This window comes from Panthera onca, chromosome E1 (genome assembly GCF_046562875.1).
Source record: "Panthera onca isolate mPanOnc1 chromosome E1, mPanOnc1 haplotype 2, whole genome shotgun sequence".
Lineage (NCBI taxonomy): Eukaryota > Metazoa > Chordata > Mammalia > Carnivora > Felidae > Panthera > Panthera onca.
In genome coordinates this window covers 59363097-59387685 of record NC_138352.1, presented here as the reverse complement: position 1 = coordinate 59387685, position 24589 = coordinate 59363097, and the positions used below count along the sequence as shown (strand labels likewise).

General features: G+C 46.8%; 1 protein-coding gene across 1 annotated transcript in view; it reads right to left on the bottom strand.

The window, feature by feature from the left end:
• LOC132687547 (uncharacterized) overlaps positions 1–24589 on the bottom strand; it is a 33270-nt gene that overhangs the window by 4033 nt on the left and 4648 nt on the right. Inside the window, exons 2-5 of the mRNA XM_060645916.2 lie at positions 22809–22980; positions 5230–5315; positions 4819–4907; positions 4030–4060 (exon numbers count right to left, since the gene is read on the bottom strand). Coding sequence (XP_060501899.1) covers positions 4030–4060; positions 4819–4907; positions 5230–5315; positions 22809–22980 — 378 coding nt within the window. The remainder of the gene's footprint in view (positions 1–4029; positions 4061–4818; positions 4908–5229; positions 5316–22808; positions 22981–24589) is intronic.

The window sequence follows — 24589 nt, the reverse complement described above, 5'->3', positions numbered from 1 at the left end:
GGCAGCATGCTTGGGGCCGAGCACTGGACTCCACAGGCGGAGAGAGGAGGTTTGAATCTCAGCTCTCTACTTCATTACCACCTTCCCTGGACAGGCCACTTGAGCTTTCTGGAGCTCAGACTCTTCATCGGAAAGAGAGGGGTGTGAATCTGCTCTCTCAAAGGGTTGGGAGGACCAGTCATAAGTGAGCAGTAACTTCACTCAATGGACACTCAATACAAGTCTTTAGTATTTGTTTTCCTCCTCTCCCTAGATGAGGTAGAGGCGGCCAGGAGGAGAAAAATTGGGGCAGGTGTCAGACTCCTAAGACCTGACGGGTTTGGGAGGCTTCCTCCATGGCTGGGTCACCTCTGAGTAACCCGTGAGGAATTCTGTGGCCTAAGATCTGGCAGGAGGGACACATACACTAATGCTGGATTCGGCAAAAAACCTACAGCAGATTTCAGTTTGGGGGACACAGTAACAAGTCTTTGAGGCTGGTTCTGACTGAGTCACTCTCCAGGCATCCCTCTTTTGATACTCTCCCCAGCTCTTCCGGAGGGTGAGCACCCCAAAAGGCAAGAAACTCATTAGGAAGCAAAGAAAGAGATCAGACCTCAGCTGAGCTCTCCTCTGAATGTCTCCTTTTGTTGGGAGGGGCACTAATGTGGAGGCAGCTTGAAGGAGGGGGGACCCCAAGGATGGAATTGGGAGGGGCAGGTCCTACCTTGTGGATGGGGGTCATTGGGAGGAGAAACAAACACTTCCCTCCTCTCTCCAGGAAGCTTCCCTTCCCCGCAGCTGGTGCCCCAAGGATTCCCCCCCACCCCCCCCTCCACCCCAGGCCCTTCCCTTAGAGAGAGCCTGCTGAGCCTGGAATGAGAAGAATCTGAACTACAAACAGACCTCCCAGAGGCACCCCCAACTCTCCCCTAACCACTTCAAGCCAGCGAAAGCCTGGCTTCCTTGAGTGGGAGGCTGACTGAGAAGCAGGGCTGGGGTTTGGGCTACAGGGAGGGGCTGAGGTGGTGGGGGGGGGGGGGTGGGCAGGGGGACTCTTCCTGGAGAGGGAGAGGAGGGAAAGGTTGAGGGCAGGGGAGGGACTAGGCTATATAAGGACTATATTTTCCAAACCAAAAATCAGAATTGGTAAGAGTATACTTGCAAGGGCCATGGGATTGGGGGGGGGGGGGCGGGTAGGGATTGAAGTCAAGCCTGTCCCAGAATAATGCAAATTCTGAGGCCCCCACTCCAGTCATCCAAATATAACCCTGGAGGAGAGGAAAAAAAACCCAGTCTGTCCCCTCCCCCCAATGCTCTCTTCCCCTCGCTTGGCCTCTGTCTCTGCTTATCTGATACAGTAGGTTATGGTGAGCCAGGGAGGGTCTTTAGGCTCTCCAGGGGCGAGGTTCTCCCAATCCTTAGTCTGGGCTGCAAACTGAGTCCGCGGAGGCTGTAAATGAACTTGGAGAAGTGGAGGGCAGAGGCTAGAATCAGAGGAAAGATGGAGGGACCAGCCAAAAGGACCAAAGGCAGAGGGGCCTCTCCTGTCTGCCACACTTCCCCAGACCCTGGCCTCCTGCTCACTGTCCCCCTAGCATTCCTACCCTCACCTGGACCCAGCCTGGGGCTTTGACGTGAGTTAGCAGGGGCTGTCCGTGTCCATGGATGCCCAGCCAGTGTATCAGATGGGGCGAAACCCCTAGGAGGTGACCAGGGAGGAGAGGCTGCTGGAGCTGGAAGCTGCCTTAGGCACGATGACCTCTTTGCAGGGGCGCTCTCTCCAGCTTGTATAACACAGCTCCTGCCAAGGTTGGTATAGAAAGGCACAGAGCCCACAGCGGGCTGGGGAAGGCCGCTGAAAAGGCAGCTTAAGGGCTTCCTGCTGGGTGAGAGGGATTAGGGGCCTGTGGGGAGGGAGCCAGGCAGCAAGAAAGGCACTGGCCCAAAGCCAGAGCCCCTTGGCCGTAGGCCCTCTGGGATGAGGATCCCCAGGGTGTCTAGCGGGCTGGGGTCAGCGCTCTCCACCTGGATGAGGTGCTGGGAGAATAGGGATTCAGCCAGGACAACATACTGGGATGAGGAGATTCCATGGAGCCCCCAAAAGGAAGGGAGGAAGGAAGGTTAGCCAACACTCCTGGATGAACTAGCACACTTTTAGTCAGAAGGGGGAAGGAGGGACCGAATGGACTAGCCAGCTGTTTTGTCCCTTGTCCCCTCCTGGGCTGCCTCTCACATGCAAGGTTTCATCTCAGAGGCTCCCAAGCTAGGAGGGGACAGCTCTCTGCTTCTCAGGACCTCCAACGTGGAAGAGAATGAAGGGGCCCCACATGGTCCGAAGTTCCCACAGGAGCATGGATTTAGGGGAAGAGCCCAGGAGGGGCTCTTGTCACCTAGAGACCCTGGGCAGAGGCCTGGATGGGGACAGCCAGGGCTGGTCTCACCCTGGCCCTGGGCTCCACTGTCTAATGTGTGAGTTGGGATCTTGGAGGCCACACTGTGTGGGGGAAAAGACCTGTTCCACTTGTGCTTCTTGTCCGAGAGCTGACACATGCATTCTGGAAACTGTAAAGTGCTATATAAATGTGAAGTACCCAGACCCCATCATCCCTGGAGTGTGTGTGTGTGTAAAAGGATGGATGTTCCCAGGAAGGGGTGGGAACACATCGAGAACTGGGGACTGCCAAGCCAGGTGCTTTGCATGTCTATAACCTCAAAAGAACTTTAAGAACATTGTATTATTGTTGCCCCCATTTTATAGATGGGAATACTGAGGCTTATAAGGTAATGCAATTTCACATCCAAGTTTATAGAAGTTTATAAAATGGTGCATCCAAATTAGAAGGCAAGATTCTCTGGTCTTTAAAAGGTTACCTGGCCCCAGGGTTCTTACATTTAGAGGATTTCTTCAGATGTTTGGATCCTTCTCCTCCCTGGTTGGGCTCAGGCTTAGATCCCCAAGACCTTTCCCACTCCCACTCCAGAACAAGACCTTGAGAAGGCTGGAAAAGGGGATGAAGTCTGAAACAGGGCCCAGCTGACCAGATAAGGTACACGTGGCTACCAGGGCTATTTTCTGGGAAGGGGCTCCAGCAATGGGTACTTCAAGCTCAGGGCATCCCTGGATCAGAGCTGCCCTGTCTCCCAACTCAGCTGGGCCAGCCCCCTTCTTTGTGCTCGGTTTTTTCCCACAGCCCCGCAAGGGGGGTGCTGGGATCCCAGGCCCACCCCCTCCTGCTGGGCAGCACCCCATCAAGCCCCACCATAAAAAGCTCGGCCGTGGAGGAGGAGGGGTGTCCTTACTCGGAGAAGCCACCGGTGCCCTTCTCCCTTTCTGGGGAACAAGAAGCTTGCTAATGGCTTGGGCCCCTTCCCCAGCCCCTGGCCCCAGCCCTGGCTCCCCCAGACAAAAAGCTGCTTTACATGAGAAGAGCAGGCTGGCCTGGCCTTCCCCGGGCACTCAAAGAGGCGGTAGCCCCTGACAGCCGAGAGACTGCCCCTTCCCCCACTCCGAGGCCTCGTTTAGTTGCAATTAGCAATTCTTTGCAACCCACGGGGCTGAGGGGGAACGAGCCCCTCACCTCCCAAACCCGGCCTCCACGCCTGGGCTCCCTTCCCCTCCTCCCTCCCCACCAGTCTCCTCCTCGCTGCCCCACCCCCAGCTCACGGCTAGTCTGTCGGCTTCCTTAGAGTTCTCCAAGGAACCCAGCAACCAGAGGGGCGCCTCGGGGCGGGACAGGGTTTTCGAGGGCTGGAGGACACCTTCCTCAACCCACACGGCCCCTTGCCTCCTCTCTTCCCACTTGCCACCCCTCTCCGAGTCAGGCTGAACTCTTGGATCAGTAGGAGGGGTGAGAGATGGAAGGAAGAGATTTTAGGACCCGGAGAGGGTGAGCTGGTGGCGTAGGGCACAGGGTGCTGAGGGAGGGGAGGAGGCCCTGGCTCCGGGAAAGTCTTCCCTGGTTGACCTGACCCTTGACATTGCAGTGGGCTCTCCCTTTCACTCAGGGCACCGCCGTGTAGGGCTGGGAGCCCAGAGCCTGGACTCACCTCCAGCCAGGCAGTAGGAAGATGGTGCCATCTGGAAAATGAAAGGGGAGAAAAAGAATTTCAGGGCCCTTTGCTAGGCTCACACAAATCCACTCCTTGGTGTCCGGTCCCTGTGAAGGGTGGGGTTGGGGTACGAGTGAGAGAATGGGGGGGGGGGAGGTCTGCAAGCCTTTTAGCCCCATTAGTAGTTTCTTCCAGGGTAACTACTTTCTGCCCAAGTCTCTGGTAGTCTCTTCCTGACGCCACCAGGGGGAGCCCTAGGCACAGTGGGCGCTCCAGACTGGGGAGAGGTGGTGATGTTGTCCTGCTGGGTCTGCACTATAAGGCCTGTCCTTCCCTGAACCTACAGGACCTTTCCTCCTCCTTGGATGGAGAGTGAGAATCCCTGGAAGAGAAGACTGATCCTCTACGGGAATTCTGCTTCCGGCTTTAAAGAGTATGTGGAGGGTGGGACAAGATACCAATATTGTGGTTCAGATGGTGATCAAGGGACAAGGCCAGGTAAAGGGACTGAGGCTCCCCTGGGGTTCTCAGCTCTCAGTGCAGCTGCTTTGGAGGAGTCCAGGATTTCTGGCTGGTGTGGTCTTTTAGAGGTCTCCAGGATTTAAGAAAACAATAGGACAGGGGTGACTTAGACACAGAGCCCAAGGTTTGCAGCAGAGATGAGCTGGGTTGCTTTGGGGCTCCTCCATTTTAAGTACTGATATTACACCACCCACACAAATGTGTGGGGAGGGCATGGTTTAGGCTTGGGAAATAAGAAAGAAAAATCTGGCCCCTTTTGCCAACCTTCAGTGGACTCTCAAAACTCCTATCCTTGGAGCCTGGTTTCACATCACAACCAGGGAGGAAACTGTAGACAGAGGCGCCAGGTGGTTCTAGGGAAGGAATCACTTAGGATTATTTCCTGTGGAATTTGCACGTAGGCCCCTTTCCCATTCGAATCCCCCAACTTCTGTTTGCGGCAGAGGGTGTGGGGGGGTGGGGGAGAGTGCCCCATAAATGAAGAAGAGATGTGAGTTCCCACTCAGAGCTGAAGGGCCCAAAGGAGTAAACAGACCAAAAGATAGGAAAGCTGGGTCCTTGCCCCCAGGGGAGGAAGGCAGGGTCAGCGTCTCCAGAATCTGTCCAGGAGATTCACTGGGAGGCCTGAAATCCAGATTCCTCAGAAGGGCTGGGGGAGGTGAAACGTCCGGACACGTGGGATCTTGCCTCTTCTTGCTGCTGAGGTGCTTGGGTCTCTGGACCTGAGAAGCCTGTGAGGTCCTCCTGGCCACCCACTGCCCCTGGGAGGAGGAAAAAATTTAAGGGAGGTCAAGTGTTGGGATCTCTGGGCAGGAAGCCTTTGCGAGCCAAGCCGGAGGCAGGAAATGCTCCCCAAGAGTTATCCTCCCACAGCGACCTCCTCTGAGGAGTCGGGTCACTGCACTCCCCTCGGGGAGCAGCAAGGCGGAGGGTGGCAGACCTGCCATTCGCTGCCCCGCCCCCTTCCTCCCCCCACCCTGCCAGAGCCTCCCTGCTGGCCATTTCCCCAGTCCCCACAGGCCCTCCTCAGCTTTCAGTTTTTGGAGCGCAGAGCTGCCAAGAATCTTGGCCCCACAGTCAAAGCCCCTCCCCACCCCCACCCCCAAGTCGGAGGTCCACTGGCCTTGGCTCCCCCAGGAGCACTAGATGTCCCAGCCTCCCTGGTGGACTTGGGGTTCCCTCTGCTTTGCTGCTTTGGCACTTGCTGTCCCCACTGCTTCTCTCTGCGGGGTGGAATCCTGCACACCTCTGGAATTGTCACTCTGTGCTGGAAGCCTCCCTGGGCTCCTATACCGCCTTGATCTCACTTCTCAGAACACACACCGCGTTTTTGCTTGGTTTTGAATTGTTTGAGATCTTGTCTGTCTGTCTGTCTGTCTTTCCACTGGGCTGAGAGATCTTATAACTCTGCCCTACAGAAACAGAAAGTGAGCTGGCTATACCATTTGAAGTGTTCTTGTAACTGTGTTAAAAAGTAAAAAAAGGACGCCTGAGTGGCTCAGTCAGTTAAGTCTCCGACTGACCCAGGTTATGATTTCACAGTTCGTGGGTTCGAGCCCCAAGTTGGGCTCTGTGTGGACAGCTCAGAGCCTGGAGCCTGCTTCAGATTCTGTGTCTCCTGTTCTCTCAGTCCCTCCCTGGCTCCTGCTCTCTCTTTCTCTCTCAAAAATAAATAAACATTAAAAAAAAAAAGTAAAAGAAACAGGTGATGTTAATTTTGATATATTTTATTTAGCTCAATATATAAAAAAAATCACTTCTATATGTAATCCATATAATAATTTTTTAAAAATATTTATTTATTTATTTAGAGACAGAGACAGAGACAGAGAGCACATGAGCAGGGAAAGCACAGAGAGAGAGAGGGAGAGAGAGAATCCCAAGCAGGCTTCATACTGTCAGCTCAGAGCCCAACACGGGACTCAAACTCATGAACCGTGAGATCATGATCTGAGCCCAAATCAAGAGTCGGATGCTTAACTGACCGAGCCACCCAAGCACCCCTCGATATAATTATTAATGCTATATTGTATATATGTATTTTTTTTTCAAAGTAAGTCTTTGGAATTCAGTGTGTATTTTACACTTATAGCACATCTCAATTTAGATGAGTCGTGTGCTCAGTAGTCATGCGGTTAGTGTTACCATATTGGACAGTGAAGATCTAATCAGAGATGGAGCCCCATGTCTGTACTAAAAGTAGAGATAGCATGTTGTTTAAGAAGCCCAACTGTTGGGGCGCCTGGGTGGCGCAGTCGGTTAAGCGTCCGACTTCAGCCAGGTCACGATCTCGCGGTCCGTGAGTTCGAGCCCCGCGTCAGGCTCTGGGCTGATGGCTCAGAGCCTGGAGCCTGTTTCCGATTCTGTGTCTCCCTCTCTCTCTGCCCCTCCCCCATTCATCCTCTGTCTCTCTCTGTCCCAAAAATAAATAAACGTTGAAAAAAAAAATAAAAAAAAAAAAAAAAAAAAGAAGCCCAACTGTTTGAACCAGACTTCTTGGTTGAATATTGGCTCAGCCACTAGCTGTGTGACCTTAGACCAGTCCCTTAACCATTCTGTGCCTTAATTGTCTCATCTGTAAAATGGGCCTAACAAGCCTTATAGGTTATTGTGAAGAGTATGTAAGTGCTTAGGACAACATGTGGCACATAGTAGTATTTGCTCAATCAAGGCTGGCTGTCTGGATCTCTGCATGATGAGAACCTTGGCCCCAAACAATTGTTAGCTGAGACTGAATGAAAGAAATAGTCCTTTGCCCTGCAGCGGAATGAAGCAGAAGAAGCTGGTTGGGGTGAGTGAGTTTTGTCTGGAGAAATTGGAACAGGACTGGAGAAGAGAAGGCTGTGGGTGGCTGGCAGAAGGCCCTTCAGAGGGCCAGACGGAGGTTTATAGCTGTGCTGCCATGGAATTTGGAAACAGTAACAGAACAGCATAAGGCCGATATGATTCATTGCTGAAATGAAGCTTCTGGGGTTCTAAGAAGGGAGGTCTAGAGCTCTGAAGCCTTCAAAGAGCAGGGTGAGGTATAGAAAACCAGCCAGCAGTGGGTGATGGGGAGTGTGCTGAGTGCTTGGAGAAAGGGACTAGTTAGGGCAACTAGTCAGGCCCACCCCTCCTGCAGGTACTCTCCCTCCCTGGCGTCTGGCCTCTAGAAGGCAGCAGTTAACGGCTGCGGGCTGCATTTTGAGGCCACAGCGCCCTCTGCTGGATTTGGGGGACCTGGGGCAGCAGCAAGAGTAAATGGTACTGGAATTTAGGGGAAGGGGTGACAAAACGCTGTGCGCGCCAAGTTCTGTACCAGATAGAGTCCTTCCTGATCCCCAGATACCCCCGAGGAGATCACACACTCGGAATCCCTTGACGAGGATGGAGGAAGTTTATGGAAAATGATCAACTTCTGGGGCACCCGAGGGGGCTCAGTCGGTTGAGCGTCCCGCTTTGGCTCAGGGCATGATCTCGAGGTTTGTGAGTTCAAGCCCCACATCCGCTGCTGTCAGCCTGTAGCCCGGAGCCCGCTTCCCATCCTCTGTCCCCCTCTCTCTGCCCCTCCCCGCTTGCGCTCTTTCAAAAAGAAATAAACATTAAAAGAGAGAGAGAGAGAGAGACAGCAACTTCTGAACCTCTGAATTGTAAGTGTCCGTCCTTTATTTGCTCAGTTGGTATAAATGTGTGCTATATTAATTTCTAGGGCTGGGAGTTAGAGGCAAGTAATAGTAATAGTAATAATAGAATAATAATAATAATAATAATAATAATAATAATGGCAAATAATAGTAATCATCATAATAAAATTAATAATAATAATAATAATAATAATAATAATAATAATAATGCCTTTGCAGCTAATGCTTATATAGCCCTACTATGTGCCAGGTGCTATTCTTTGACACAGCTGTCAGACAGCGGAGCCAGACGGAACTGAGCAGCATAAGGCTCACCATACGTCTGACACCAGTGTGTTTACTGAAACTCCATGAGATCTACTGCTTCTCAGAAATAATCAAGACTAGTTTTCTCCTTTACGCGAGATATAGTGAGGCCAAGCACTTTAGGTATCTGGACGTTTCTCTTTTGGTTTCTGATTCTTTGACGACTGCTAAATAATTTTGGAGAAATTTGAGTTAACATTTATTGATTTGTTGTGCACTAAATGTATGCCAACCACTGTGCTAAGCTCACTGTTGGATTATCTCACTGAAGCCCCACAATAGCCCTATGAGGTGACTGCTGTTATTTCCCCCCTTTTACAGATGGGGAAGTGTATTAGTTTTCTATTGCTACAAAACAAATCGCGTCAGGGGTGCCTGGCTGGCTTAGTCAGTAGAGCATCTGACTCTTGATCTCCGGGTTGTGAGTTCAAGCCCCACATTGGGTGTGGAGATTTCTTAAAAATAAAATCTTACCATTTTAACAAAACAACAAAAAAACGCTGCAAACCTCATGGCTTAAAACAACACACATTTAGGGGCGCCTGTGTGGCTCAGTTGGTTGAGCATCTGACTTCGGCTCAAGTCATGATCTCGCAGTTGACGAGTTTGAGCCCCGCACCAGGCTCTGTGCTGACAGCTCAGAGCCTGGAGCCTGCTTCAGATTCTGTGTCTCTCCGTGCCTCTCTCTCTGCCCCTTCCCCGCTCATGCTCTGTCTCTCGCTGTCTCAAAAATAAACATTAAACAACAACAACAACAACAACAACAACAACACACATTTATTATCTTATAGTTCCTATGGGTTAGAAGTCCAGACATGGTTTATTGGGCCAAGGTCTCACAAGACAGCAGTCAAGATGTCTGCTGAATTGTTTTCTCATCTGGAGGTTTCACTGGATAAGAGCCTGTTTCCAAATTCGATCAGATTGTTGGCAAAATTCATTTCCTCCAGGGTACAGTATCGAGGGGCCCGCTTCTTGCTGGCTGCTGGCTGCAAGCCACATGGGCTTTCCCAATGTATCAGTCAGTGTCTTCCAGAGAAATAGCACCAGTAGGATGTGTGTGTGTATGTATGTGCGTGTGTGTGTATAAAGACATTTATTCCAAGAAATTGGCTTACATAATTGTGGGGGCTGGCAAGTCTGAAATCCATAGGACAGACTGGCAAACTAGAAACTCTCAGACGGGAGCTGATGCTGTAGTCTTGATGCAGAATTTCTTCTTTATTCCTCAGGAAAACTAGTTTCATTTTTAAGGATTTTCAACTGATTGGATGAAGCCCACCCAAATTACCGAGCTTAATCTTTACTTAAAGTCAACTGCTTGTTGGTATTCACCGCACCTACAATTTACCTCCATAGCAACACCTAGATACGCATGTGATTGAGTAACTGGGGACTATGGAGCCTAACCAAGCTGACACATAACACTCACCATCACACCTAACGTGACTGCTTGCTTCACCAAGCCAGCAAAGAGCGTGGGTTGGCTAATAAGAAGTCATTCTGGGGGCGCCTGGGTGGCGCAGTCGGGTAGGCGTCCGACTTCATCCAGGTCACGATCTCACGGTCCGTGAGTTCGAGCCCCGCGTCAGGCTCTGGGCTGATGGCTCGGAGCCTGGAGCCTGTTTCCGATTCTGTGTCTCCCTCTCTCTCTGCCCCTCCCCCGTTCATGCTCTGTCTCTCTGTCCCAAAAATAAATAAACGTTGAAAAAAAAAAAAAATTAAAAAAAAAAAAAAAAAAAAAAAAAAGAAGTCATTCTGTATGATGTAATCAACCATGGGAGTGACATCTCATCCCCTTTGCCATATTCTATAAAGTAAGAAGCAAGTCTTGGGTTCTGTCCACGATTAAGGGAAGAGGATCACACAAGGGTGTGAACACGAGGAGGTGATCTTAGAATCTGTCCACCATGGAAGCTAAGGCTCACCGAGGTTAGGGGAAAGGCCCAGCATAAGGCAGTGGTAAAGCTGGTGGCCTGTAAACCAGAAGCTACCCTGCTCTGCTCTTTGCTGGTTCCGTTTCCATGTTGCTGGCCCAGACGTTGTGCCCAGGTTCCTAGCTTTGCCTCATACTCTTTCCACAAAGAACTTGGCCTCTCGTATGTTTAACCATCGCATACAGGCTGAGGATGCCAAATCTGGGCCTCCCGGCTCCAGACTGTCTGATTCTCATCTGCCTGTATTTCCACTTGGGTGTCGGCATGTCTCAAACAGTGTGGTGGAAAGACCCTGGTCTGGTCTCAGCCTTGGCTCAGCCGCCAGCTCTTTGAGGACGCTGGCAAATCCCTGGACCTCTGCCTCTCAGTTTCCTGGACTCCTCCCTTCTCACACCCCCAATTACTCTCTCTCCATTTACTGTCTCTCTCACATCTGGCCACCATGCTCCAGCCTCACTGCCTTTCAGTGAAAACCCTGGAGAGGCTCTCTGCTTCCACCATCTCCTTCCAATCCATTATGCTCAGCGGCTGGCACGATCACGTCCCGTCCTGAAAACTTTTCAATGACTTTCCCCCACTCTTGGCATCAACAGTGAGCTCCTCAGTCTGACCTGCCAGTCCCTGGGTGGTAGGCTCTGGTTCATATCTCCACCCCCTTTCCTGGCCACGCAGTTCCATGAAAGCAGAGACTATGCACCCCTGTGGCCCCAGCACCTAGCTAATCACATCCCTGATAAATTACAGAAATTATGTATGAAAGAGTAGGGTGAATCAGGCAACCCTTAAGGTTCTGTTTGTGATTCTTTTCTTCTTTTTTTTTTTATGTTTATTTATTTTGAGAGAGAGAATGAGAGAGAGAGAGAGAGAGAGAAAGCGAGGGAGGGGCAGAGAAAGAGGGGGACAGAGGATTCAAAGCGGGCTCTGTGCTTACAGTAGAGAGGCTGATGCGGGGCTCAAACTCATGAATCGAACCATGAGATCATGACCTGAGCTGAAACCAAGAGTCGGACACTTAACTGACTGAGCCACCCAGGGGCCCCTGTTTGTGATTCTTCTAATCTGTCTGCTTCATCGAATAACACTAATCTCAAGTAGCCAGGTGTTACTGTAAATAGATTTTACTGGATCCCCAAAGGGGCCACACTAGGCCTTATTGCCATTTCTGTGACTTTGTTTCTATTCTTTTAGTGATGACACTACAAATTACATCTTATATTTACATATAGGGCATGTTGTTTGGGCCCGTCTCCTGAAAGTTTCAGTGTGCATCAAAGTCTGAAGTTAATCAATACCTTAAAAAAAAATTTTTTTTTAATGTTTATCCATTTTTGAGGGACAGAGAGAGACAGAGCATGAGAGGGGAAGGGGCAGAGAGAGGGAGACACAGAATCCGAAGCAGGCTCCAGGCTCCGAGCTGTCAGCACAGAGCTCGATGCGGGGCTCAAACTCACGAACTGTGAGATCATGACCTGAGCTGAAGTCGGATGCTCAACAGACTGAGCCACCCAGGCATCCCTAATCAATACCGTTACTTACCTTTCTCCTGGACCGTGGAATACTTTAATTTCATTTATCATTTATGTTGCACATATATATATTTTTAAATTTACATCCAAGTTAGTTAGCATATAGTGCAACAACGATTTCAGGAGTAGATTCCTTAAGCTCCTTACCCATTTAGCCCATCCCCCCTCCCACAACCCCTCCAGAACCCTCTGTTTGTTCTCTATATTTCAGAGTCTCTTCTGTTTTGTCCCCCTCCCTGTTTTTATATTATTTTTGCTTCCCTTCCCTTATGTTCATCTGTTTTGTATCTTAAATTCCTCATAGGAGTGAAGTCATATGATACTGGTCTTTCTCTGACTAATTTCACTTAGCATGATACCCTCCAGTTCCATCCATGTAGCTGCAAACGGCAAGATTTCATTCTTTTTGACTGCCGAGTAATACTCCATTGTATATATATACCACATCTTCTTTATCCATTCACCCGTCGATGGACATCTGGGCTCTTTCCATACTTTGGCTATTGTCGACAGTGCTACTATAAACATTGGGGTGCATGTGCCCCTTCGAAACAGCACACCTGTGTCCCTTGGGTAAATACCCAGTAGTGCAACGGCTGGGTCGTAGGATAGTTCTATTTTTAATTTTTTGAGGACCCTCCATACTCTTTTTTCCAGAGTGGCTGCACCAGTTTGCATTCCCACCAGCAGCACAAAAGAGATCCTCTTTCTCCACATCCTTGCCAACATCTGTTGTTGCCTGAGTTGTTAATTTTAGCCATTCTGACTGGTGGAAGGTGGTATCTCATTTGTACTTCCCTGTATTTAATTTGTATTTCCCTGATGATTTATTTTTTTATTTTTTAAAAGATTTTATTTTTAAGTAATCTCTACACCCAACGTGGCGCTCAAACTTATAACCCCAAGATCAAGAGTGGCATGCTCTACCGACTGAGCCAGCCAGGCCCCCTATGTTGTACATTTTAAATTCTCCTTTTTAACCTCACTGGGCATTAGTATTATTGTTTACCCCGTCAATGCTTTTTTAGATTTATGTACATATCTTTTCACTTTTTTAAGATTTTTATTTTTTTATTGAGATATCATTCACCCCTTAATTAATTAATTTTTTGAGAGACCGCACACAAGTGGGGGAGGGGCAGAGAGAGAGGGAGACACAGAACCCGAAGCAGGCTCCAGGCTCTGAGCTGTCAGCACAGAGCCCAACGCGGGGCTCGGACCCAAGAACCTGGAGATCATGACCTGAGCTGAAGTCAGACGCTTAACCGACTGACACACTGAGAAGCCCCTCATTCACCATTTTAAATGTGCAACTCAGTGGTTTTTAGCATATTCACACAATTGTACAACCATCACTGCTATCTAATTCCATAATATTTTTGTCGCCCCAGAATGAAATCCTGTACTCCTTAGCAGTCATTCCCCACTCTTTTCTTCCTGTAGACCCTGGCAACCACTAACCTACCTTCTGTCTGTCTCTGGATTTGCCGGAATCACACAATATGTGGCCTTTTGTGTTTGGCTTCTTTCATTGAATATAATGTTGTCAAGATTCATCCACGTCATAACATGTATCAATACTTAATTCTCTTTGTGACCGATTCCATTGTATGGACAGACCACAATTTGGTTACGAATTCATCAGCTTATGGACATTTGGGTTTTCACTTTTTGGTTATTATGAAAAATGCCGCGATGAACGTTCATGTGCAAGTCTTCACTCCTTGCGTCTCGGACCTTCCATGTTTGATCACTTCTGTCTGAATTGCATCCTTTAGAATTTCCTTCTGTGAAGCTCCGCTAATGGCAAATTTTCTTAGTTTTTGCTTGTTTGAAAATTTACTCTTGACCTCTCGGTCAGAAGTTACTTATTATTTTTTTTAAGTAATCTCTATGCCCAATGTGGGGCTCGAACTCGGGACCCCAAGATCAAAAGTCGTGTGCTCCAACTGAGCCGGCCAGGTGCCCTAGAAATTATTTTCTTTCAGCATGTTCAAGATATCATTCCATTGTCTTTTAGTTTCCATTACTGCTGGTGAGAAGGCTGCTCTTAAGATTTTCTTTCTTTCTTTGTCATTCTAAAGTTTCACTGTGATATATCTACATGTGCATTCTATTTTATTTGCTCTGCTTGGGATTCTCTGGGCTTTCGGGACTTGTGGATTGATGCCTCATCAGTATTGGAAAATTCTTTGGCATTATCTTTCAAATCTCGCCCTTGCCACATTCTCTTGTCATTTCCTTCTAGAACTCAGATCAAGTTTTGTTAAACATTTTCAATGTATCCTCCAAGTCTCTCAACATCTTTTCTCATTTCGCCCCTCTTTTCTGCATTCTGGGTCACTTCTGCTCCATATTCTAATGCCTTTCCGGGATCCCACTCTCTCTTAGGCTTTGCCATGGAAATTTATAACTCTCTTGTCATATATTTGTGCTATTGTTAAGGAGATTTAAAAAAATATTTTATAAAGCACTTGCAGTTGCTTTCAGTGGGAAGGTTGGTCTGAATAACTTAGCCCATCATTACTAGAAATGGAAGTCCCACTGGCCTCTTTATTCCCTCCACTTGGTATACGTTCTCCCTTCCCTGCTGACTCAAACTGGAGCCATTCCCCAAAGACGGCCTCCGATTCCATGTCTTCCAGCAGCCCCGTTCTTTCCTGCCCCCTTGGAGCCTTCTTACCCCACAGCCAGAAGTGATTGTCTCCCATTCAGTGGCAGCACCTTGGGGCTTCTCCTGAATTGTTTACTTATCAGATAAATTTATGGATTGATTTATGTCTCCTACACTAGATGACTGGCTCAGGAAATGCAGGAATTGCCCCACCACAGGCTCCAGATCCTGGCAAATCAGGGTGTGTGGTGGGGATGGGAGAAATTCAGGTTCAGAAGGTTTGAGGTAGTTTCTTTTTTTTTTTTTTTTTTTTAATTTTTTTTTTTTTTTAACGTTTATTTATTTTTGAGACAGAGAGAGATCGAGCATGAACGGGGGAGGGGCGGAGAGAGAGGGAGACACAGAATCGGAAGCAGGCTCCAGGCTCCGAGCCATCAGCCCGGAGCCCGACGCGGGGTTCGAACTCACGGACCGTGAGATCGTGACCTGAGTTGAAGTCGGACGCTTAACCGACTGAGCCACCCAGGCACCCCTTTGAGGTAGTTTCTGATTCTGACCAGGCATCTGGGGGTGCATTCTAAGACTCCTCCCTCCATGGAGCACGTGGGTGGCTCACTTGGTTAAGCCTCCAACTCTTGGTTTCAGATCAAGTCACCATCTCACAGTTCCTGAGTTCGAGCCGCTTGCTTCGGGCTCTGCGCTGCCTGTGGAGAGTCTGCTTGGGACTCTCTCTCTCTCTCCAAATAAATAAATAAACTTAAAAAAAAAAAAGGACTCCTCCTACTAACTGCTTCATTAAACCCCTGTTGGCCCTTACACATCTCCTCCTCAGAGTTGGAGATTGATTGGAGAGGGAGCCTGGGGTCTGGAAACCAGGATCTGAGATCAACTTGGGGCGGGCCAGGAAACTCGAAGGTGACTGCATTCTCTCAGCACGTCAGTAGGTGGCAGCACACACATACCCATTTGCAGCCCTAGTAGCTGCTTGCACACTTCCGGGTCCACCGGGACCTAACTGGGCACTAGGAGTGTGACTGCCCTAAGTTGGACATAACTTAAGTGCCAAAACAGGATACGGTAAATAACCTCCCCTCCAACCCTCTCCCTGTTCCCTCTCCCCTTGGGTCCCCAGCTACAGCGATACCCACCACACTCCAGTCGAGTGTTTCCTGCCTGCTTAGTCTTTGCCCTTGCTGTACCTTCTGAAAGGCTCTCCCTTTCAATCAGCTCTTCTAACCATTCCCAGCTCAAAAAAAGTTTTCTGAATTGGTTACAATGATCTTAAACTTTATATATGATAACGAGAGCCAAGGAATGTATGGGAAAGAACAGAGTGAGGAAGGACTTGTGTGTGACTACCACAGTAGTGGTAGTCTTGGTAGGAAGGACTACCAAGTGTGAGAAGAGACCATGAAGGCTCTGTAATTAAATCGATACTGCATTGATATGGGAGTAGACAAATCGATCAGAATATCAGAACGGAATAAAGAATCCAAAAATAAGTCCCACAATATATGAAATTCTAATATATAACATAGGGGGTGGTTTAGTTGATTGGGAAAAATATAAAAATGATTTTCCAATAGCATGCTTTCCAAATGGAAGAAAATAAAATAAGAGTTTCATCTTATATACAACAATGAGGTTTAGGTGGATTAAAATTTTAAATGTAAACAATAAATTCATCTCACAACTAGTAGATAAATTCTGGGGATCTAATGCACAATATAGTTATTATAGTAAGTGGTACTGTATTATAAACTTCAAAGTTGCTAAAAGAATAAATCTTAACTGTTCTCAACTCAAAGAAATGATAAGTATGTGATACGATAAGGTGTTAGCTAACATTGCTGTAGTAATCATATTGCATACATAAATGTATCAAACCAACACATTGAATGCCTTAAATAGCATGTCTGTTATATCTCAGAAACTTCATAAAATCTTGTATGAAAATCTAGGAGTCTGCATGCATGATGTAGAGTGAGAAAATATTGGGGCCCCTGGGTGGCTCAGTCAGTTAAGCATCTGACTTCATCTCAGGTCACAATCTCACAGTTCATGGGTTCGAGCTTCACATCAAGCTCTGTGCTGACAGCTCAGAGCCTGGAGCCTGCTTCAGATTCTGTCTCCCTCTCTCTCTGCCCCTCCCCAGCCCACTTGCACTCTCTCTCTCTCTCTCTCTCTCTCTCAAATAAATAAACATTTAAAATTTTTTTTAAAAAGAGTGAGAAAATATTAACCAAGATTGAAAAAACTGGAAGCTGTAATAGAAAAAAAACAAATAAGGGTGCCTGGGTGGCTCAGTCGGTTAAGCGCCAACTCTTGATATCAGCTCAGGTCATGATCTCACAGTCTGTGGGTTCGAGTCCCACATCATTGGGCTCTGTGCTGATGGCACAGAGCCTGCTTGGGATTCTGTCTCTTCTCTCTGCTCCTATCCCACTTGTGCACATGTGTGCATGCTCTCTCGCTCTCTCTCTCTCTCTCTCTCTCTCTCAAAATAAATGAATAAACTTAACAAAGAAAAAAGAAAAAAAATAAATTGACTATGTAAAAGTTAAAAAGGAATCGTTTTGCAATTATATGTATAGCAAATCACCATGTCATATACCTTAAAATTATACAATGTTATATGTCAATGATATCTCAATAAAGCTGGAAAAAAGTTAAAATGGTTTGGGGATGGGAAAATAGAACATAAGCACAGTTGTCAGGTAAACGGTAGATTTACTTATTTTTTTCTTTTTTAATAAATATTTTTATTTGTCATTACTTTTGAGAGAGAGGGAGAGCGCGTGCAAGTGGGGGAGGAGCAGAGAGAGAGACATACAAAATCCGAAGCAGGCTCTAGGCTCTGAGCTGTGGGCACAGAGCCTGATGCAGGACTTGAACTCAATAACTATGAGATCATGACCTGAGCCGAAGTCGGATGCTTAACCAACTGAGCCACCCAGGCGCCCCGGTAAATGGTAGATTTAGAAAAAAATTGTAACACAAATGGCAAATCATGGGTTAATAGTTCCGCTATGCAAAAAGATTTTACAAATCGACAAGAAAAAGACAAACAACCCCATAGAAAAATGGCAAGGCCAAGAATAGGTAACTCATGGAAAAACAGTAATTTTTAAAAGACTCAGATTCACAAGTACACAAGGAAATGAAACATTAAGTAACAGTAAGTTGTCACTTTGTACCCACCACATTGACCAAAATTAAAGGGAGCAAAGACACTTCCTGGCAGGAATATGGAGAAAGGTGCACTCTTGGGTATTATTGGACACTATTGAATGAAGGAGGTGGTGCAGCCTCCCTGGAAAATAACCCAGCAACATTTATTAAAATTTTAAAAAAAACCCTCCTTTAACTGAGCAATCCCAGCCTTGGGAATTTGCCCCATGGAAACAGGACCACCCATACATAGGAAGGAGAATACAAAGATGATCAATGTAGCATTAGTTGCAAAGACACTGGAAACAATGAATGCCCATCAGTGAATGGTTGAATAAATGTCCATCAGCAAATGGTTGAGCAAATGGTGACATGGCCATACAATGGCATATTATGCAGTCTTTAAAACAAAAAAAAATGAGAGCCCTTCCAATAGTCTTGGAGAGCTTTTCACAAGGTATTGTTGAGTAAGATAAGCAAGGTGCAGGTGTGAATAATAAGATACTGTTTCTTTAAAACTATCAACAACAAGGGGTGCCTGGGTGGCTGAATCAGGATTGAGCATCTGACTCTTGATTTCAGCTCAGTTCATGATCCCAAGGTTGTGAGACTGACCCTCATGTCGAGCCCCATATCGGCCCCACTTCCGGCTCCTTGCTTAGCATGGAGCCTGCTTACGATCCTCTCTCCCAGTTCCTGAGTGGCTCAGTCGGTTAAGTGTTCGACTTCAGCTGTCAGGATCTCACATTTCCTGAGTTTCAGCCCCGAATTGGGCTCTCTGCTGTTAGTGTGGAGCACACTTCAGATCTTCTGTCCCTCTCTCTCCCTGCCCCTCCCCTCCACTCTCTCTCTCTCTCAAAACTAAATAAATATTTTAAAAAATGATTCTTCTCCCTCTCCCCCACTTGTGCACGTGCTTTCACTCTAAAATACAATTTTTAGATTTTGGAGACTGTGGGGTGTTATCGCCATGTTCCTGTCTGTGGTCACCTAATCTTAGCGGATCCCTACAAGTAGTCACTTGAGTGACAACCCATGGCATACTTCATGACTTACGTATTTATTACAGAGATTTATATGAACTTTGCATAAGAAAGGTAATAAATTGATACTTTCTTTTCTCTTTCAACCTTTCCTCTCTGAGAAAAAGTTGCCAAGAGCAAGTCACAAACCATTCTGGTGGAAATGCTGAGCCAAGCTGGGACGGGTTACTCCCTCAACACTAAGAGAAGCCAACTCCGACTCCGGGAGAAACTGACTCTCCTACGTTATGATCTGATTGTGAAAACAAAAGTCCTCTTTGTGGAACAGAAAAACATACACTCCCTCTAAACAATGGATTGAAAATGAATTTGATTTATAAATGAGAAGACTGAGGGCGGGATACTGATTCAGAAATTCTGCAGCGTGTAATAGAAGAAATGGCAGGGAACCACTGCCTCCTGTGATTTGAAGGCCACTGTGAAGGAAAACAATGTACTGAAAGTTTTTCATATTAGGACATATATCATTGCATCACATTCATTTATCTTTCTGGATATTTTCATAGCCCTTAATAAAAAATGTTAAAATAAAAAAAGGAAATAAAACACAATTTTTAAAAATTGCTTTAAGGGACCCCGGGTGGCTCAGTCAGTTAAGCCTCCGACTCTTGGTTTCGGTCGGGTCATGATCTCGGGGTTTTGTGCGTTCGAGGCCTGCACGGGGCTCCGTGCTGACAGCTCAGAGCCTGCTTGGGATTCTCTTTCCCTCTCTCTCTGCCTCTTTCCTGCTCCGGGGCATGCAGGCTCTCTCTGTGTCTATCTCTCAAAATAAATAAGTAAACTTAAAAAAATAAAACCACACCAAACTTGTGTGCATTAAAAAATTGTTTCTGCTGATACGTGGAAAAAATAAGCAAAAATAAAGAGAAAAAAGAGGAAAAAATCTAGTTCAGATCTTCCATGTTCTTTCACATCATCCCCTGTAAAGGAGAGTTGGCCTCTTCAGAGTTGCACCCTGAACCCACACTGTGCCCCTTACAGACTCCTTCCTATCCCTATACCTGACTGGTGGACATTGACAATTACATCTACTAACTGTCTCCTTCAACGTCTGGTTGGTCCTGGGGGTCACAGATCATTCTTACTAAATGTCCTAGCATGGTAATCCCCAGGTTAAATATTCAAGAAGTCTCACTAAGTGATTGTTTCGTCACTCAGCCTGAAGAATCTGCAGAAGGAAAGAGGATGCCTTGGCCCCTTTCCTTGAAGAAATTCTTAGAACAGTTGGCCTCAAATATTCATGAGCATCAGAATCATGTTTTGGCAGGTGGGTGTGGTATTTTGATTTGGCAGAACTTGGGTGGGGCACTGTAATCTGCATTTTTAACAAGCACTCCCATGTTATTCTGACCCCATTTTGAGAATCTCCTCTCAAGTCAAGATCTGCATAGACAATTGATTTCATTTCCATTTAAATTCTCAGAGACATCTCAGACTTAGCAGGTCTAAAGTGCACTCTTGGCCTGCTTAGTTGGTGGAGTGTGTGACTCTTGATCTTGAGGTTGTGGGTTTGAGCCCCACATGGGTGTAGAGATTACTTAAAAATAAAGTCTTAAAAAAAAAAAAAAGTAAAGTGAAACTCGATACCCTCCCAAATTTTTCCACCACCCACACAACCTTCCCAATCTCAGCAAATGATTCCACATTCCACCTAGTTACTCACACCAGGAATCTTGAAGTCATTTGTTTTTTATTTTATTTTATTTTATTTTATTTTAGGGAGAGAAAGAGCACGCAAGCAAGGGAAGGAGCAAAGGGAGAGAGAGACAATCTTTTTTTTTAAATATTTGTTTCATTTTGAGAGAGAGAGAGAGCCCGTGCACATGAGCACAGGGAAGGAGCAGAAAGAGACGGAGAGAGAAAATCCCACAGTCTTTGCACTGACACAGCGTGGAACCTGACCCAGGGCTCAAACTCAGGACCATGAGATCATGACCTGAGCTGAAGTCAAGAATAAGACGTTTAACTGACTGATTCACCCAGGCATCCCATCACTCTCTCTTTTTAAAAGTTTATTTATTTATTTTGAGAGAGAGAGAGAGCACACTCTCATGCATGCTCGAATGAGTGGGGGAGGGGCAGAGAGAGAAGGAGAGAGAGAGTATCCTAAGCAGGTTCCGCACCATCAGTGCGGAGCCTGATTTGGGGCTCAAACTCACCAACTGTGAGATCATGATCTGAGCCGAACTCAAGAGCTGGACGCTTAACTGACTGATTCACCCAGGTGCCCCCCCACCTCGCCCCGCCACCCTCTCCCTTTTAAAGTAAGCTCTATATCCAGTGTGGGGCTTGAACTCATGACCCCTGAGATCAGAGTCAAATGAGTCACATGCCCTACCAACTGAGCCAGCCAGGCACCCCTGAGGGATCTCTTGGAAATGTAAACAGGGTCACGTTGCTCCTCTTCTTCAAATCTATCAAAGCTTTCCCTCTGTGCAGAGTCCAGCTCCTCGCTGTGACTTCACGGCCCTCCTTGGTGAGTGGTTCCTGCCTCTCTTTCCACTTCACTTCTAAATCCTTTTCCCTACCCCTTGTGGTCCCTCTGACCTGGACTGGCTACAGAACATGCAGGGCCCAGTGGAAAGTGAAAATGCAGAGCACTTGCTCAAAAGTTATTAAGAATTTCAAGATGTAACAGTTACACCAAGAATGGAGCATCAACCCGAGGGTGGAGCCTTTCCGAGTACAGAGCTTTGTGCTACAGGCCCTGCCTCTGCCTGGAACTGTCTGCCCCAGTTTATAATACCCAGCTCTCAGCTCAAATGTCACCTCTTTAGAATTGTCCGCTGAATTTAAAGTAACCTCACCCAGTTCCTCTCAATCATATCACATCAGTGGGTATTATGATCTTCTCTGCACGTGGCCCTTTCTGAAATGATCTCATTTGTTTACTTGTATATTTTCTGTGTCTCCCTGCTTCCCTCTGCGCCACCCCCCCCCCACCAAAAAAAAGAAACTCAATGAAGGACTTTTCCCGCCATGTCACTTCTGTATCTCCAACACCCAGAGCAGGGCTGTTTCAAGACTAGGCACATGATAAATGTTCGGTGAATAAAACAAATGACTATGCTGAAAAATGCACTCCAGGAAGCTGGTGAAGCATACTGGCCATCTACCACAGGGGCATCCTACAGCCAGCAGCGTTTTTGCTTTTGTTTTTTATTATTTTTTTTAAAGATTAAAAAAAATGTTCATTAAGTAAACTTTACTCCCACCGTGGGGCTCGAACTCACAATCCCAAGACCAAGAGTTGCATGCTTCACTGACTGAGCCAGCCAGGTGCCCCTATTTTTTTTTTTTTTTTTTTTATTTGAGTCGCATTTGAATTCCTTCAGGCATCCTTCCCACTCTTTTTTTTTTTTTTTAATGTTTGTTTTTTGAGACAGAGAGAGAAAGAGCACAAACAAGGGAGGGGCAGAGAGAGAGGGAGACACAGAATCTGAAGAGGCTCCAGGCTCTGAGCAGTCAGCATGGAGCCTGAAGCTGGGCTTGAATTCACGAACCATCAGTTCATGACCTGAGCTCAAGTGGGATGCTTAACCGACTGAGCCACCCAGGTGCCCCTTCCCACTGTCTTAAATTCTATCCCAATTTACACACTTCAGTTCCTGTCTTTTCTGTGGTTGAGCAGGGATGAACACATCACTTTCGAATCTTTCTATTTATGTGACCAAGAACAAATTACTTGATGTCTCTGAACCTTTCCTCTTCATCTGCCTGATGAGGACAATTCTGCTATCAGCTATTTGAATTGAGATTAAAGGAAATAACACCCATACATTGCATGTAAACACTAAAATGTGTGTAAGTGCTGCTGTTACGAGTTTAAGAGAGGCAGTGGTGAAATGGGAAGGACACGGCATTCTGGTTCTAGCTCTTCACCTACTACATGTATGACCTTGGCCATGTGACACTACCTGCCTTAGCCTCCGTGTCGTCTCCCACAAAATGGTTGTGTTAGCAGTGACAGCTATGTTACAGTATTGTTGGGATTATCAGAGAAGGTTCGAGAAGAAAGTAGGAGTTACTCTTACCTTTCCCTGAAAGAGCAGTGGGAAGGAGCCACCGGAAGAGCCCTGGGACAGTCCCTCGTGTAGCCAGCAGGGGTCTGCTCTCCCTCACATTGTACCCAGGACTCCTTGGGAGACACAGCTGGGTCCACAGGGCCCAAACAGAGGCAGCTCTTGGTTTCACCATCCCAAATGCCTGTCTCCATAATGAGAAAGGAACAGAAATCTGATTTCACATATAAGCAAGGCACCTCCCCCAACCATGCAAAAACAAACAGATAAATAAATAAAATAGCTACCCTTTGTGCCTTCCAAAATGTGCAGGTTCCAGCTGATGGAGTTCAGGACATGCTACCCCCAAATATGGCACTGTGACATGTTGAATGTTTCAAGCTGAAGGAATTTAAGGAATCATAGATGCAGAAAGGGCTTTCTAACTCCCTGAAGCATGTCAGAAAACTGTCATGTGAGAAGTGCTCTCTCTATATCTGGAGAGAAGAAGCACCCTTATCTCTGAAGTCTGAGGGATACAGGGAGGAATCTGAATGAACAGGCCTTGCTACATTTCTCTCAGTTTACTGTATTGTTCTATCCTATCTTTCTACAGTTGGGTCCTCATTTCCTTATGAAGGCTCCCGTGTCACTTAAAACTTATACTAAATAAATCTGTATGCTTTTCTCTTATTAGTCTGTCTTTGGTTACAGGAGTTCCAGTGGAGAACCTAAAAAGGTAGAGAAAAAGGTATTCTCCCTCTCCTACACAGCCCTCTATCATTACTTACTGACCCTATACTCTTGCAGGCTGGGGCTTCATAGATCAGTCCCACTTTTGCCGCTTGGCTACCAGGAGTCTGACCTTGGGTGAGGGTGGGATTGGGGAGGTCTGGAGGAAAGGAGGGCCTTCTAAGATTGTCCCAGCTCCTTCCTCCTTTGCCTTCAGTGCCCCGCCCTTTTCCTGTTCCCATCAGCTTCAGCCTTCACAGTGCCGGTCTTTCCCTATGCGGGTTCCCACTGGACAAATGTCTAGTTTGGCATCTGGGAGTAGAGGTTTAGAGGTGGGGCTCTTGACCCCGGCAGACCCAATTTGAATCCAGACTCTACCTCTTACTAGGAGTTTGACCTTGGGTAAATTCATAGAAGCCTCAGTTTCCTTACTTGGGAAATAGGAAAAAACCTAATCATAGTACCTACTTCATAGGGTGGCTGTGAGCACCAAATGAGATAATGCATGTGGAGTTATTAGCTTGCTGCAAGCACGGCACATAGTAAGCCCCACCCCAAAGGCTGCTAAATAGGGATAAACTTTCAAAATATCTAACAACTGTTCTCCTTGGCCAAGTATAGAAAAACCCGAGGGGCTCCTGGGTGGCTCAGTCGGTTAATTTCGGCTCAGGTCATGATCTCACAGTTCATGGGATTGAGCCCCGAGTAGCGCTCTGTACTGACAGCATGGAGCCTGCTTGGGATTCTCTCTCTCCCTCTCTAACCTCTCCCCTGCCCACACACATCCTCTCTCTCTCTCAAAATAAATAAATAAACATTAAAAAAAATCTGAGTTATGTGATACTCTTTTCTATGTTGTCTTATCCCTGCAAGAAGTGAAAGAATAGAGAACTGGCTGGTATGGACCTTTTTTTCAATCACTAAATTGAATTTGTGGTTTTAATTGAAGTAATATTATTTCCATAGGCTAAAAAGTCAAACTATTCTGCATGACTTTTTATGAAAAAAGTCATCTCACCACTAATTATTGTTTGGAGGCAGCTGCTTTCAACTCTTTTAGCTCTTTCTTCCTTATTTTAAAT